Raw genomic sequence first — 16,026 nt, 5'->3', positions numbered from 1 at the left:
AGCTCTTGGTTACCAAAACTGGAAATTTAACTGAAGACAATGTTTTTTTTTTTTTTTCATGTTGTAGCCTTTACATAACTGTATTACATTTGTGTTCCACCTTTTCTATGAAAGTTCAAGTTATGTATCTGTGGATCTTCCCTTATTTCCCCCCCCCCCCGCCAATTTTCTTTTCCCCCCAAGAGAGCAACAGTTAAGTCTTCAATGTAACTCTTCTTGGCCAAACCCAACATCTTAATCTCTACACTGAACATGCTAGACAGACTGGAGGTGAAGGCAGAATAAGGTGAAATTAAAAACTGAATACTTATTATGAAAGCAAAGCTGAACAGGTTTAGTTAATGGGGTTAAAAAGTATCCAACCATCCTTTTTGCTCACATTCTCACATTCACTTTAGACAGCCAGTTGATAAAAGTATGAGCAACTGCAAAACTTACCTTTTTACACATAGTATAAATTATCTCCAAATTTTTGGAATTTGACAATAAAATATCAGTATCCACAGTGACATAGTTGTGCAATAGAGGCATCATATCTAGAAAGAGAGAAGTAAAAGAGTTAATTTTGAGAATAAAATAAATAAATTTACTGTACAGAATTGCCCTTGCTTTATTTTATAGTCACCCACTAAGCTGATTCATTTGTAATTTTGAAAATTCTATATTTAGTACATGCATAAAGCTGTGACATGTGGATCTGCTGTAAAAATATTTATCGCATTTATTCTGGCCCTCCTCTAAGAATTTCAGGAAAGTGTATAAGACATGATCCCATGTTATGTTCACAAAGACTCCTGATAACGTTTGTACCTCAACTGAGGTTCAGAACCCCAGTATAAACTTCCCTCTCTATCCATTACAAGATATTGAATAATGTAAAGCAAATAAAGGCAAAAGGAAAAATGAAGGTAGATAATATTTAGCTAACTTATTCATAGCAAATTGCATTATTTATTTAGGGTGAAACCTTCATTTTTATATCAGCATGGACCTGTTGCTAGAAAGCTTCTTCTAAGAAAGGAACAACATTTGGCCAATGCATTGGGCATGGATGGGGGGGGGGATTATTTCTTCATTCCAATCTCCCCCCAAGGGGAAGACCAGTGGGAAATTCAGAGAGAGGATCTGAATTAATCTCTGCACCCAGGAAGCTCTATTTGCCCGCTAGGGCCAGCAGACAGATAAAGCCATCGTTACCATGCCATGCCTGACACTACTTCTCCTCCCTCCCATCACCAGAAGCCTTCAACAGGAACAAGAAAACAGCCAAGCCTTCATGAAATCCATTCTTCTGGTGAAAGATATAAAATGGGACTGGGTATCCCAAGAATCCCAGCTTTCTCCCTTGCTGTTTGCTATCTAAATGAAACAATTTACAGTTTTTCTCAATTTACTTCATACACATTTCTCTCTCCCTCTTTTATTGTATCAAGTGGAGCAAGGACCCCTGGATTGTATTTATATAACATAACACTATATATAAAAATAGAATAGTTGTAACAGAGGTTTCTAGTCTTGTGAATGGCATGGGCAAGCTGGAAGTGGGATAACTCTTAAAGTTATCTCTCTCTTAAAGTTAGAAGGATCTTTGAATAACTTTTGAATAGCTCAGAGGGCAAAACCTGAATAGGTCCCTGATTATCCCCCAAATCAGCAAAATCTGACCACAATATACAAATTTGTTCAACCTGGGCATTTTAAATACACACAACTCTACACAGGATTCTTGTGCAAATCTAACCCTGAATTTATAGCACTGGGGAACAAATCAATGTGTTTCCACTAAGACAAATTGACAATTGACAGTCCATTACAACTTCCCTAACCACTGCTAGCCAACATTATTCTACATTCAATTTATTTCTACTATCAATTGGTGATCTTTTCGAGCAAACTACAAAGGTCATTACCTGCAAAGTACTCAAAGCAGTCCTGTTGAAACACTTCATATAAGACACCCAGGAGCTGCCACATTTGGGGTGAAATAAGATGGCATGTCAAGCTGTATGCTAGAGAGAGAATTTCTTCGTAGAACTCTGAAAGGAAGAAAAAACCCCAAGCAAACGGATATAAGAGATACAGAAAGAATACCTACAAATGCCACCTAACCTATTAAAAGTTATTTCAAATGAATTAGGAAAGATCTCTGTAACATATTCTGACAACAAATGTCCCAGGTCTGGTGTGGATGCTAGCACCACATTTATTGCATTGCACAGGCTTGTTTAAGCCTGGAATCAAAATACTGCATTTGGCAGATACCAACAAAGATAGCGGGACAAAAACAAATTTCCCTGACTGTGCAATATGCCCCTAAATTTCCTCTAACATAGAATAAATAATGCCTACAGGTCTGATTTCAGTTTACTGATGTACCTGCTATTATATGTATGCCTACTTCTATTTAAAGCATACCTCAAGATTTTTAGAAGGAAGGCAGGAATGATTTAGAATACAATCAGGAAAGCGTTTAGAAGACAGCTGGTTCTGAGATAAGATTATTTAAACTTAAACTAGTTCTCCTTCTCACTGTAGTACCTGTGTGATCCTAAAATCCACTCTGGAGGATTGAGTCACCTCTGGAGCAGATTATGAGAATCTGTGAATGTGGTGGGGAGGAGTTACCATGAATTACAGCATTCTCTCTCTCCTGTTCCACTAATGGACACCTCTCCTACTCATAGGCACTGACAGTGGGATTCTACCCTCAGTGATATAACAGGGAAAAGATGGGAGAAACCAAGCAATACTTTCCCACTACTGGAGAATTACCCAAAGCCCATCTGGATTCTACAGAACAATTTGAAAGATAAGCAGTCAGCTTTAGGAACAGGCCATTGACAGAGGGTGATGTCATCTTCCTCTAAATCTGTTAGTTCAAGAATAACTCTCAACTTTTTCCCTACAGGAATGATATTTAATGATATTCTTTCACAGGTGGAAAACTGAAGCTAAGAGATAACATCTAAAATCAAAGAGGAAGGTTGTGACTCAACTGTAATTTGAACTGAAATCCCACAGGTAAAGTTCTACATTCTTATCTTTGGTTCCATCATCCCTCCCCTCTCTCCATTCAGAAGTGAATTGGGTACAGAACATGTTGCACTCTAATCATGAATAAATAATACACCACAAATTCATAGTAACTTTGGTTTAAGTCTAATCTAGATGGGAAAAATGGACAAGGAGCTGTATCACTGGTTATAGCAGATTAGAGAATAACTCAATCCTCTGCCATATTAAATAAGAAAGCAAATATTGTCTAGATGGCTTTTCAAAGTACCTATTACATGTTTCTGCAAGACAAGACCAATGATTTGCAGGCAAATGCTCTCCAGCTGTTGAGTTATCTGAAGAAAAGAAAGAAACCACTTAAGTGAAGTTCCTACACCAAAAGACATTTTTTCTTAAATAAGCAACTTTTCTAAAGCAAAGAATTTTCGTAAAGCAAAGAGTCAAACAAAAAGTCCTTCTTATTTAAAATATTTTATATTATTACTAGGTGAAAGTTGCATGCAAAAGTCTCATACAGCTGGTAAGTCTATAGTGCCATCTCCTGGCTTGCACTGTTTACTGGTTTATTCATTTACTAAAAGAATTTCTATACCACTTCTCATTGCAAAAACTCTTGAACCCCGTTTTCAAATGGTTGAGAAGATTCACCTCCTTGTGGTCCTGCACAACAGTAAGGATTGTGTCAATTGTATGCAGGATCCCCATGGCCATAACAGTTTTATCCTCCATTTCTTCATATTCTTCACTTTGAAGAACTTTACCAAAAATCTCTGCCTAAAGAAATTAAATGCAGAACATCAGAGAAACCGACTGACATAGTAATCACAAAATCCTTGCATCAACTTCAAAATCCAGCAATCAAAAATTTGCATTTTGATTAACCCTAATTAGAGGTTTGATTTCCCTCCATGAAACAACATAGTCTTGTTTGTTATTTTTGGATAAACCTGGTATCCTTGCAGCCCACTAACACATCATCCATATTTATGTCATCTTGCATTGGTTTCTGCTGCATTAAGCTTACTGTGCAACACTTAAAACAAAAGGAGAAAAGAAAGAAGAGAACAACAAGGGAGAAAACTGAAAAGATGAATGTGTTCTATGTGTTCTTTGGCACTGTTGCAATTCTGGATAAAAATCTGGATTAAGGAATATTGACTAAGGGATTCATATAAGACAGAGATTTAAGATTTATGGGATTAAACTGTCTGAAAAACAAGTACATGGCTGAAGAGTCAAGCGAGGAAAAGAGGACAACCCAGATGAGGTATTGGAGAAACTTCAGGGGCCAATGATAATTTTTTAACCATTTTCGAAATTAGTACAGAAAACTTTAACGTTTGAAAAGGGTATTCCAAAAGTGAAACAAAGGCAGAGCTGATTACAAATCATTTGCAATATTCTAAAAATACTTCTGAACTGATTAGCTAGCCCTTTTAAAACAAAGTAAGAATGATATTATTTTATTATGTTCAAACTGCAAAACATTTATCTGCCTGTTTAGAATCTAACTGTTAACTTTCTGTCAAACTTGAATATGAATTAAATATTGTCTGGCACTTACTTCAAATCTCACTTCTCTCTCATTTTGGCGTCTTCAGGGATAAGAGGTAGGTTTAACAAGTTTGTTTTTCTCCATTGCAAATGAATAATCTTTTCCTTCTGACAGGAAAATTAAGTCTAGACTAACTTTCAGTAATCTAAAGTGATAATTGGATCATTTCAGGCTGGTTGGTACACCTCCCTTTATAAAAACTTTGCTTGTACAAAATATCCACAAATTAGATATCAAAAGCCTTCATCTGAAAGGGAATTCCTACCCTCACTTACCAGGTGCTGTGTCATTTCCACAGCAATAGTTGCTACTTCTTGGCTGTATTCACAAATCAGCTTCTGAATTACATTGGTAAGATCATCATTCTCAGTCTCTCGAACTACAAGCAGCAGCTCCTGCATAACAGGCCTGATATAGGGCTTAATGTACTCCTTTGCTAAAAAAAAAAAAAAAAAAAAAAGGGAAAGAATTAATTCAAACAGATAAAGTGGATTATGAGACAAATATCTGCTTGTCTGAGTCAAGATCCAAATGAGCTCTTAATTGCATTTGGTATCCCTCTTTTGTCTTCCATAATAATGTCCTATATTTCTACCTGTCCACCTGCTTCTTTTTCACTGTTTTTTCTAATGAATTGCATTAACAGGGAATGCTAGATTTGAAACCCGAAAAATCATCCTGTAAGAAAGAGATACAAACCACTTCCATGCTGTTGGCCAAAAACCCTAAATTCATGAATCCATGAAGTCATCAGGAGGACTTACTCTGATATAAATACATTTATCTACATACTACTAAAACTCTCATTATGTTGATCTCTTTCTATCCTCAAAGTAGCCCAAAGGGTGCATTATACTGCAACAATTTTTGAATCAAGGTACCTAAAATCTACTAACTTAAAGAATGTGTAAAAAATCCAGGACCCATTACTCCTGTGGAATTAAAATTTTCACTATGTTCAGACCAGTTTTATTCGCAAAGTTGTGGCTGTTGCAGCATCCCCATGGTCAATTGATCATGATTTCTGATGGTCCCTGCCAGCTTCCCACAAGCAAAGTCAATGGGGAAGCTGGCAGGAAGTCAGAAGTCACTCCCACCCCCATTGCTTTTTTGCCTGCTGCGGTCATTCTGTTTATCTGTTTAGGTAAGTAAATATTGACTTATTATTGAAATTTGTTTGCCACTACAATTATTTTTCTATTTATGATATATACCCTTATTAGATGATCAGGGGACCATCCAGCATTGGGGTAAAAAAAATATGGTCAACCTAAAATTTAATGTTTATTCTGGTCACATTGGACTGCACTATCTTACTCTCAGAGGATGACCCAATGGCTTACAGGGTTGTCTAGTTATATTTAAAACACTCTGAAACTAGTATCTTTGTATGTAGTATTCCCTGTCTTCAATCACATCAGAATATAGCCAGTTAGACAAAAACTGAATCAAAAGGAAGAGTAAAAATAGAAGCCAAAGAATTTAATATGAATTCTTAAGTATACTGAAAAAACAGGAAGAAACAGGGAAATCCATAAACCAAGAAACATGCTTTATAAGTGGGGGGGGGGTGAGAGTGGCAAAAGGAAGAAAGAAAGAGAGAGCACATGAGTAGAGATAAGCAACAAAACATCAAAAGTGAGATTTAGAAGACAGGTGCCAGAAAAATATGCTGCATAGAGTAATGGTAGAGAAAGGAAACAGTGGGCAACCAAAGAAAGTGAAAATCAAACCTTGTTCCTGATGGCTTATCAAGGACTGAAGTGCAATGGCAGCTTCCACTTTGACAGGCATTTCTTTGTCTTCAATCAAGCTCTTTTTTGTTAGCTCAACTGCATTCCTTAGATTGAGCTCATTGTGAAATTTTAAGGTGCTGAATGAACGAAGGGTCCAACAGGACTGCAGCACAAGAAAAAAGCAAATCAGACACTATTCAAGATCAGATATTATATAGAGAAATCATTTGTGTGTTAACAGTTCTGAATTTATCAGTAGATTTATATCCTGCCTTATAATTTTCAAGGCAGTCTTACTCACAATACAGTTGTACATCCCCCCCAAAAAGAATTAATAATAAATCAGCAATGAAATCAGAGGCCAAGATTCAAATAGATCTTTCTTTGTGCTCAAGGCATTTGTATACAGAATGCTATCCTTCACCTTCCATATATAATTTAGAGGAAACATGAGAGACTGTAATAGAAATGAAGGACTGGAACTACCCATTATGTTTTTCTGAGTAACAGCAAATATAATAACTACAACCACATAAAATGGGTTGATGTATGAAACAGCAACCAAGATACCATCTCACGTGGCCTTCTGGGAACAGTCAGCCATTAAATCAGCCTATTAAAATATATAAATACACAGCATATTCTTTGGCCCAAAGAATCTTACAAAAGCTCATGTAGGATTCTGCCTTCTCAAACACTATCCTAAAGGGAGCAGGAATGTAATTTTTGTCCCAATATGCCAGCCCCTCAAATCAACCTTCACAGCTTCAGCATGAGAATGAGTAAGATTTAATGTGTATTCTGCTAAATGCATTACTAGTTCTGTCTACAATCAAACATCTATTTTACCCCCATGCATGGGCAGATAAACTCAAATCATCATGGAAAAAGGCGTATGTTCCAGTCACTTACTCTTGCTCTTAAATATCCAAGATTTGACATGAATAATGGAAAGACATGATTCTGCAGCATCAACTCCATCTGATCCTTGAATACGCTTTTCTAATGGGGGTAATAACCAACACAAAAAGAAGTGCCTTTGTCTCCATTTTTACATATAGTAACTCTCATGTAATTCTTAAAATTAAACTGTTAGACTGGCTTCAAATTAATTTTTAAAAAATATCTTGGAATGATATCAGCAAAGAAAAAGACAGATGCCAAAATATAAAACTGAAACCGCTCATATAAAAGGACTTAAAATATCCTATTACTTGGGCTAACTAACACAATGCAGTGATAGTGTTTGCTGCTGCCATCAGCCCAACCAAGGGAGACTGCAGAGGCGCAAACTAGTTGATTGAATAAATATACATATTAGAACCCTACTTGGAACGAGTACTTGTAAAGGACTTGTACACATAAATATGGCTTTGCTATGACCAATCATTAAGGAGTCTAAAGGGATACACAATCACAACATAGCTCAAAGCTGAATTCCTTGTATAACAATTAGCCACAGGGGACTCTCAGTGTTGTATGGCTTTAGCATATGCAATGCAGATTATAAACCAAATATATAAGAAGCACTTAAAAGTGTCAAGTGATAGACATGGACATTCACTATTGCAACTGGTTCCTGTCTGGCAGGAGGTGGAGTAAGAAATGCATGCAATCAGTAAGAAAAACATCTTGCTGCAGGGAGTAGAATGCATTGTTCAACCAGTGGACAAACTTAACCTGCAATTTTTACAGAGGCCACAAGGCGTAACCAAAGCCTTCTTTGCTAAGTCCTGGATGTTAATGAATAGGCTCGGTTCTTGCCCAGCCTGACAACTACAGAATCAACTCTTTCTCTACAAAGACTTTTTAATCAGGGACACCGATATGCAACTGGGCTCTTTCATGAGGTTTTTAAGTATCAGGAAGCCCAGGTGTCAACATGTAAGACTACATCTCTAGAGATAAGACTATATGCATTTTACATAACTTCGTAGTTTTACCTTCAGCAAAATATCTGCTAGTGATCCAATCACATGTAATGCCCCATCTTTCTTTCTAGGGTCAATGTTGGGCTCAGTGAGGATCTGATAACAAAATGCCATCATTTTTGGTAACACCTAAACAAATAGCACATACACAGGAAAGTAGAAAAATGAAACCTCAAGCAAAATAATTAGGAAAGTCACCAACACTGAGATTAATTTAAACTAGATGACTGTTTTGGTAAAACACATTGTACAATATATATTTTAATTTACAACCTGTAACTCTGAAAGCCAGGTACTTTTTCAAGAAAAAATTATAAATTCTAGAGTTGCCTAGAATTTACACCAATGTTCAAATAAACTGATATCTGCCTTGGAAACACTTTGCTACATTTAAACAAGGCATTAAACCTCAGAGGAGGACAGGGGGAATCTATTAATATTTAAATACTGGAGTGGAGAGGAAACACTACTGTCCTTGTTGATTTAATTCTGTGATTGTTCAAAATGTTCCATGTATTTTCCCAGTTGTATTATCTTAATAAATTAAAAGAAGAAACAACTAACAAAACTGTTTTTGGATGTTAAAAAGAACTGCTGGCGTTTATGACAATGGAAATGTGAACCTGCAGTCCAATATCAGCACAAAAGTAAAATTCCTGAAAGATCTTAAGTCAGTCCTTAACTTAAAATGACTTAGTTACATACAAAGATAACATCCTAATCATAGGAATGGTTCAGGCTATGTACTCAACCCCAGAGATCCTAAAGTTAAAAATATATTTAATACATTTTTTACAACGGGAAGGATATGAATATAAGTGCAACAACTGCTGTTAAAGAATAGAGGAACAAATACTGTGTGACCTATTTAAAAAGCCATCACATTTTGATAAAATTATGAGACATACCTCTTTTCGCTTTTTTGCTGCAGTGTACAGAAGAATCTGTGCTGCTGTTGTAGGGGATGCATAATCCTCAAACACATCTTGAAAGGTTTGAAAAAGGGTGTTACTACATTGACAATTTAACAAATCATTCTAAAAGTGATGGAACATGGACAAGCTATATAGTAATTGATTTTTCTTTTTTCTTTAATATATAAAAAAGAGAGGGTAAAGGGGAACAAAAGAGAAAAATCAGCAAAAGAAAAATAAAGAACACCCCCCCCACACTGAATAAACCCATTAATTCTTAATATAGTGATAAGCCTCTATGTTTTTATATACAATATTAGAATGAAGTGAAAAACAGCTATGTGCAAACAGTGTGCCATTAACAGAAAAGGTAAGAACTACATTCAACTCTTGTTTAAGAAATCTGATGTCAAGATACGTTGGAATCAATTAACCGCAATAAAGTTTGATTCTTGCTTAAGTTTTTATTAGATTACCCTGAGTCCCGCTAAACAGGAATTTATAGTCAAGGTCAGTTTATAAAGAAGGAAAGGTGCATAAAACGATGTAGTGGTTCAACAAGCCCATTTCCTGCACAAAACCTGTTCATCTGAAGTTATAAACTCCTGTAAACTTTTCATATGTATATCACTGAAGTTTATAAATGAGAACTTCATAAAAGAAGTCTAAATCCTGACCAGCACTGGCCACACTGCCAAAGCCATTTTTCTACACAAATTTTCTACGAAATATTTTACTGCTTCAGCTTTCACCACCTGTTCATGGTATATCCTTCAACGGGAACGAACATTTTATCATTATAATATAGTAATCATTAATGGGGATGAACTGCTCAACTGGATCCCCTATCTTTTTACTGCTTCCTTATTTTGCTTTTGCCAACCTCCTTCCACCCTCCTCACACACTTTTCTCTACAATCATAGTTCACAAGAGTTATGGAAAACAGGAGCTTAGGAAAGGGGTGGACTGTGTAAGTAATCAGAAATACAGGCTCCTTGCAATGTGGTATGTCCTCCTGTCTTGTGCAAAGAAATAAGACTAAGCGTTGGCTGACCTAAATGCATAGCAAAGTGTATCATTACCAGGCATTCTTCAAGAGCAGGATACCAATGACAATTATGCACTGAACAACAAATTACCAAATTTCATGCGGATGTACTCATATGGGTCCTCCTGCCAGAGTTCCTCATCCTCATCTTTATAACACATCAGAGAAAAGATGACTTCTTCACACAAAGTCTAATAAGGAAAGCAAAAGGGAAATTAACTGTTCAAGTGATCAAATGTAATGGAATATATTTATTTGTTATCCTGCCTTTATTTCTGATCTACTCAAAGCAGTGCACATACCTAATGCTCCTTCTCTATTTTCCCCACAACCAGAACCCTGTGAGGTGGGCTGGGCTGAGAGGCAGCCACTGGCCCAAAATCACCCATGCCTAAGGGAGGACTAGAACTCATGATCTCCTGGTTTCTAGCCTAGCATCTTAGCCACTACAACAAACTGGTTCTCATTTACTGTATCTTAATAGTTAATAATCCACTTAGTTGTTCACTCCCAAAAAACCTTTTTCCTAAATCCTGCAATATACAATATGATATATCATCTGGCAACCAGTGGAGATCCTCTTAAGGCCAGGAATATATTCCCCAGTCCAGAGTTGCCTTGCTTAAGTATTGGACACCTCAAATATTTTCTCCCAGCTGAGATATAATTAAAGGCTACATTTTTGTTCAGATTGAACAGGACTATAGTTGTTCACTCCCATAAGAGCTAGACCTAGACCAAAGATCTGTGGGGTGAGCTGCACCACATTCTTTGTGTTTTAGTTCATGGGAAAGCAAAGTGCATGTTACAGAGCCTTCAATTTTGGCCCAGTCCATCATAGGACCTTTGAGAAAATAACAGCTATATCAAATGAGATGCAAGAGAAACGCTTGTCTGCCAGAAACAAATCTAAAATTTTTCATTCTTGTTGGAGCACCCTTAACAGAGAGAAACAAGAAGAAACAAGCTGGTTTAAGGATATCAATTGCTATTGTTGGTTCTGTAGTAATTTCAATATGCACAATACTTCAGAAAAGATCTTTTATGCTTTAAATCTCATGTTATAAATGTCTAGCTCACCATTTATTCCCATTTTGCAGATATGAATTGAGATTTAAAGAGAATCACTAGCAACATATGCCAACCTAAATATAACACTGCCCTCAAAAGAATGCTTCTAAAATTATTTATGCCAAGAAGTATCATTTGGAAAGGATTTTAGGAAAGAGACAGCATAAAAATGAAAATATTAAGGCCATGCAGCACTTTGGAGTTGCACAAAAGATACTCTGAAGCACCGGGTAACACCTGTCTGCAACTCCTTAAAGCAAATGCTTCTTTTCCTGAGATTGTAGGCCCATCCTATGCTCTATAATTCCACTTAATGAAGTCAGGATTTAGGAATTAGTAGTTTTAAGACTTCAGAGGAATCTTTACATTGGATAGAGGAGTTTTAACAATGGGGAGGTGATGTTGATTATTACATCCCACTCCATCTTTCCTTCTACAGTGGATCCTTCAAACAAGGATGCCCTATGCTCTACATATGTAGAAACTGTAAGTGATTTGGAATGCTAAAGCCAAATTGACTGCCCACCTTTCCACACTGTGACTGAAACTGCAATAATAGTTCTAGCATGATTTGTACTATTTGTAGGAATTTGCATTGCAATTAATCATATCTCACCTTTTACATAACGAGGTGGGGAGTAAGAGGCAAAGGAAAAGATTTATTTGGTAACAGCCTTACATTTGATGCAATATCTTGTAAATTAAAACTTATTATTCCAGAAATTGATCTTATAGGCAGTGGGAGATAGAAATATAGACAAGTAAAACAACTGTATCATTAACTGGTTATCTCTGTCCAGTGACTGTGTTTCCATTAGAGTTATAATTCCCTCAATTGTTACTATTATTTCAAAATTACTCAAGTATTCAGGCACAAATTTCTGCTTTAACACTGACCTGCATATGTGGCTTCATTTGCTTCCAGGTTATACAGTGATGGACTCCCTGGTTCAGATAGTTTAATGTTTGTTGAAGGACACGTGGAGCTACATAGTCTTTCTGCCTGTATTGGTCCAAGATTTTTAGGAGTACCTAAGGGAATGTTGAAGGCACTGTGACATCACTGTATGCAATCAGAACTCAACATTAACCCAGTATGTTTAAAGTGTTGAAAAAAGAAACTGCACAATCATTTTAAGCAACAGACAAAGGCCAATATATTTATCACATTCTAGATTATTTTTTAGTTTTAGCTAACAAATTGATATGACAGGAGAAAGATCTGATTAAAAAAGTAAAGCTAGCAATCACATTTCCATAGAAAATGTACCCTGGAGTTTCTTAGACTTCTAAGGATGGTATTGCTTCATTAAAGATTTCCTGAATGTACCACTCAGGATAACTGGAAATCTTTTGGGGAAGATTCCTGTAATAATATACAACCTATTTGATTAGGATCATCAGCTGAAAGCTGTGGGCCAAATCCAGTCCTCCAAACAGCCAACTAAATGATAACTCAGAGATGAGAGCTACAAACAGTGGCTTCTACAATAGAACTTTCTGATTAAGTGAGATTTCAATAAAATTAGGGGCTTTTAATGGGATCTAAATACTAAACCTTAGGTGGTTTCTGCTAAGAAAATACAAGCCATCTCATTATCCAAAACAACTTATAAATAGTTTTATAAGATATGATCAATCATCTCCTGTATCTCTCATCCAAGGTTGCTGAATTATAAACATTACTCTTTCACATAAGAATAAATGTCTTCAGTGGATGCTACAAAAGGACAATTTAAAATGTCTTACAAAATAAGACAGGCCTTTACCTGCTGGATTCCCACAGCATAAGTTTTCAAGAAGAACTCAGAAAATTCAAAATATTCTTTTGTTACATTTCCAGGACTACCATACCTTTAAAAATTTTAAAGCAAAAGAACATAAATATGTTAGTTTATACAAAGCTACTAAAGTACACTGCATTATCATTAAGTATCCAATTAGTTCCCATTCAGAGAGTTAAAGGCAGTCTGTTAAATTTATGACAAAAGGGATGCACAAACCCCATTAAAAACTGCCACATTCTTAAAGCTGATGGGCCAATTTTTAGGAAGATTTGCTGATACTTGGACTTGGGGCAAATTTATAAAAAAACATTTAAGATCTGGAAGCATTATAAACGTGTTAATCAAAGAGTGCCAAAACACGATTTAGAAATTTTGTTTTTTGTTATCAGTATAATAACCTTTCAAAAAGACGAGCAACAATCCGCAGAGCCCACTTCTTACATTTCCACCACACCAACTCTGGCCGATCATCTTCATCAATTTGCAGAGTTTCCTAACCAAAGGAAAAAACTATCAGCCATCAACAGCCATGAGTGAGCAGTTAACATTAATGGAGCATGGTAAGAAGAATCTATAGCCTCCAGACACAACTTTGAAAGAGACTTTCAAACAGTTGTGCTGACAATGACCTAGTGATAATACAGTCCTATGTTAGCATATCCTCAAGGTGGCATGCCATTCATATAAAAGTGGAGCACATGTTTTAAACCCAATCTGTCAGAGGTCAGTAGCAACAACTTTCTCTAGAGCTGCAGGAAGCCATCCAGTGCTGGAATGATGCCACCAGAAGGCATGGGGTCAAATTGGAGGGGCTTGTTTTTTGAGTGTTTAGAATGGGAATGGTAAGCCAACTGTTCACACACCCACTCTCAATCCTCCAAACCCACTCCAAAACTATCCCAAATCAAGCAGATGACAACTGGCCATTTTGCTGCCAAATATCAGCAGCACAATCTGGAGGTGCTCAAAGGGTCATATGAGGCTTGTGGGTTGCCCACCTCTGCTTTCAGTCAACAAAATAAGTTCTCATATGGGTAATGTAAAAGCTATATTCCCATCTACCACCAGCTGGGACCTGCTCCCAGCATGGGAGCCAGAGAAAGCATGGTCAAAGAGGAAGGCGGTTGTATATGATCCAGGCACTGTGGTAATGAGTAAATTGCTCAGAACCACAATTTAACATACCTAGATATCAACCTGTTTCACTTTTCATACATGACATTCTTGTTGAGCCAAAAGCAAGGGAGTGGGAGCAATTGCTCCACTTCTTCTTTATGCCTTCTTTTAAAGTACTAGAATACAGCGAAAGCAGGGCAGGCCCTCTATACAGTTGGGGAAAAAAGCTTCTCAAGCTAAATACCCCTTTTTCCAATGCACCCAAAGGATATTAAAGTTGTCCAGTAATGTAAACCTTACAGGAGGCACACTTCTGTCAATGACAGTCCGGAAAATCTCCATCCACTGAGTCATGGTTTGATTATTCACCAGCTGAAGTGGCAAAGCGTACTGAAGTTAAAAGAGGAGGAAAAAGATAATGTCAATATTGTTGAATACCTGACAGAAATTAAAGAAAATCATTAGACAATTTATTAACAGGAAGCTTCAATGCTTTTTTTTACCTCCAGTGACCATGGACTACCTTCCTTGCTGTCCTTGGAGCCTATGTAATATGATAGCCAACTAGTTATCCATTGGGAGCAGCCAGCTACCATCTCAATCTTTTGTTTTAAATGACAGTGAGCTAATAATTACATACTCAGCAATAAGGGGAAAAAAAGAGGATTGTTATTGTGGAACAACTCCTTGACCCCAGGACATTCTTTTGCTCTCAGTTAATCAGAGCAGGAGCTGCTCTCCTATGGAATGCCCTCCCACCAAATCTAAGAACAACAGCCTCAAAATTGAGGAAGCTTTTAAAAATGTGATTTTTAAAATGTGTGTTTGGGGAATGAGGCAAGGATGAAAAATATACCTTGATCTAATAATAAAAAATATTTATTACTGTTATTATTCAGTTTTGCTAAATGTTGATTTATTGTTACCTATGATATGTAGTCTGTGTTGTGCTATAAGCCTCTTAGAATCGTACAATTAAAGTAACATAAAAGCATTTGTAATAAATACATAAATTTTATGATGCTTATCATTTAGCTAAGTCGAACAGGATAACACCTTTGTACCACACATCCAAAATTTTCTTTCAGACCGATGCGCCACAATAAAAAATGAAGTTGCAACAATCCCCACAAAGTGAAAGTTCAGTCCAGAAATAACATGAATATTCTATCATGTCATACAAACAACATTCAAGACTGGAAGCAGCACACAGGACTCTTGGAACCATTTCTTGATAGTTTTGCTTACTGTTTTTATTTTGTTTTTAATTGTTAGCTGCCCAGAGTCACATATTTGAGATGGAGGGGCATATAAATTTAATAAGTATAAATAAATAAACAAGCCTCTCTCCAGGAAGCTCATGAAAATGTTCTAGAGCAACAATTTTATGTGATCTGCTGCCTCTGATTCGCACAATACCCCAGCTTCACTAAAAGTAACAATATGGACTCTCTGACACATTCTGCCCACCCTGTCCTTTGTTCCAAACCAAACCCCACATTCACACTTGCATAGTTCCTACAGATTCTCTTGGGTACATAGATCAGGACTAAAAGAGTATTGATCCAAAAACAGAAAGGAATATCTATTTTTCTACAGGTTACAGAAAGAAAATGTTTTCGTTAGACTCCGCTAGCAAATACCACTCAACAGAGTACCCTTTTCTTCTGATGGAGAAACAGGGAAATGCTTAGGCATATGACAGCAAAATTAAATATAAATAGCAAAGGAATATTTATAAGATACAGTCTCATCATCGAATTTCTTTATTAAATGTTGGAGGCCTACAAATTAAACACACAGGCTTGAAAGTAGCTGCCCTGAAATCAATAAAGGCATACTTCAAAATATA

The 16,026-nt window shown here is 36.5% G+C and overlaps 1 protein-coding gene across 1 annotated transcript in view; it reads right to left on the bottom strand.

Moving 5' to 3' along the window:
* Positions 1 to 16,026, bottom strand: part of IPO8 (importin 8) — a 43,461-nt gene that overhangs the window by 17,736 nt on the left and 9,699 nt on the right. Inside the window, exons 6-19 of the mRNA XM_007439687.4 lie at positions 14,475 to 14,564; positions 13,457 to 13,551; positions 13,041 to 13,125; positions 12,169 to 12,303; positions 10,292 to 10,391; positions 9,146 to 9,222; positions 8,250 to 8,366; positions 7,219 to 7,308; positions 6,304 to 6,469; positions 4,846 to 5,006; positions 3,664 to 3,789; positions 3,284 to 3,350; positions 1,911 to 2,036; positions 439 to 536 (exon numbers count right to left, since the gene is read on the bottom strand). Coding sequence (XP_007439749.1) covers positions 439 to 536; positions 1,911 to 2,036; positions 3,284 to 3,350; positions 3,664 to 3,789; positions 4,846 to 5,006; positions 6,304 to 6,469; positions 7,219 to 7,308; positions 8,250 to 8,366; positions 9,146 to 9,222; positions 10,292 to 10,391; positions 12,169 to 12,303; positions 13,041 to 13,125; positions 13,457 to 13,551; positions 14,475 to 14,564 — 1,533 coding nt within the window. The remainder of the gene's footprint in view (positions 1 to 438; positions 537 to 1,910; positions 2,037 to 3,283; positions 3,351 to 3,663; positions 3,790 to 4,845; positions 5,007 to 6,303; positions 6,470 to 7,218; positions 7,309 to 8,249; positions 8,367 to 9,145; positions 9,223 to 10,291; positions 10,392 to 12,168; positions 12,304 to 13,040; positions 13,126 to 13,456; positions 13,552 to 14,474; positions 14,565 to 16,026) is intronic.

The sequence above is a fragment of the Python bivittatus genome, unplaced genomic scaffold (assembly GCF_059951505.1).
Source record: "Python bivittatus isolate LINGU-HERP-01145 unplaced genomic scaffold, Pbiv_v1 ctg000330_np1212, whole genome shotgun sequence".
In the NCBI taxonomy this organism is placed as follows: Eukaryota; Metazoa; Chordata; class Lepidosauria; order Squamata; family Pythonidae; genus Python; species Python bivittatus.
This window is presented reverse-complemented; position numbering and strand designations above follow the sequence as displayed.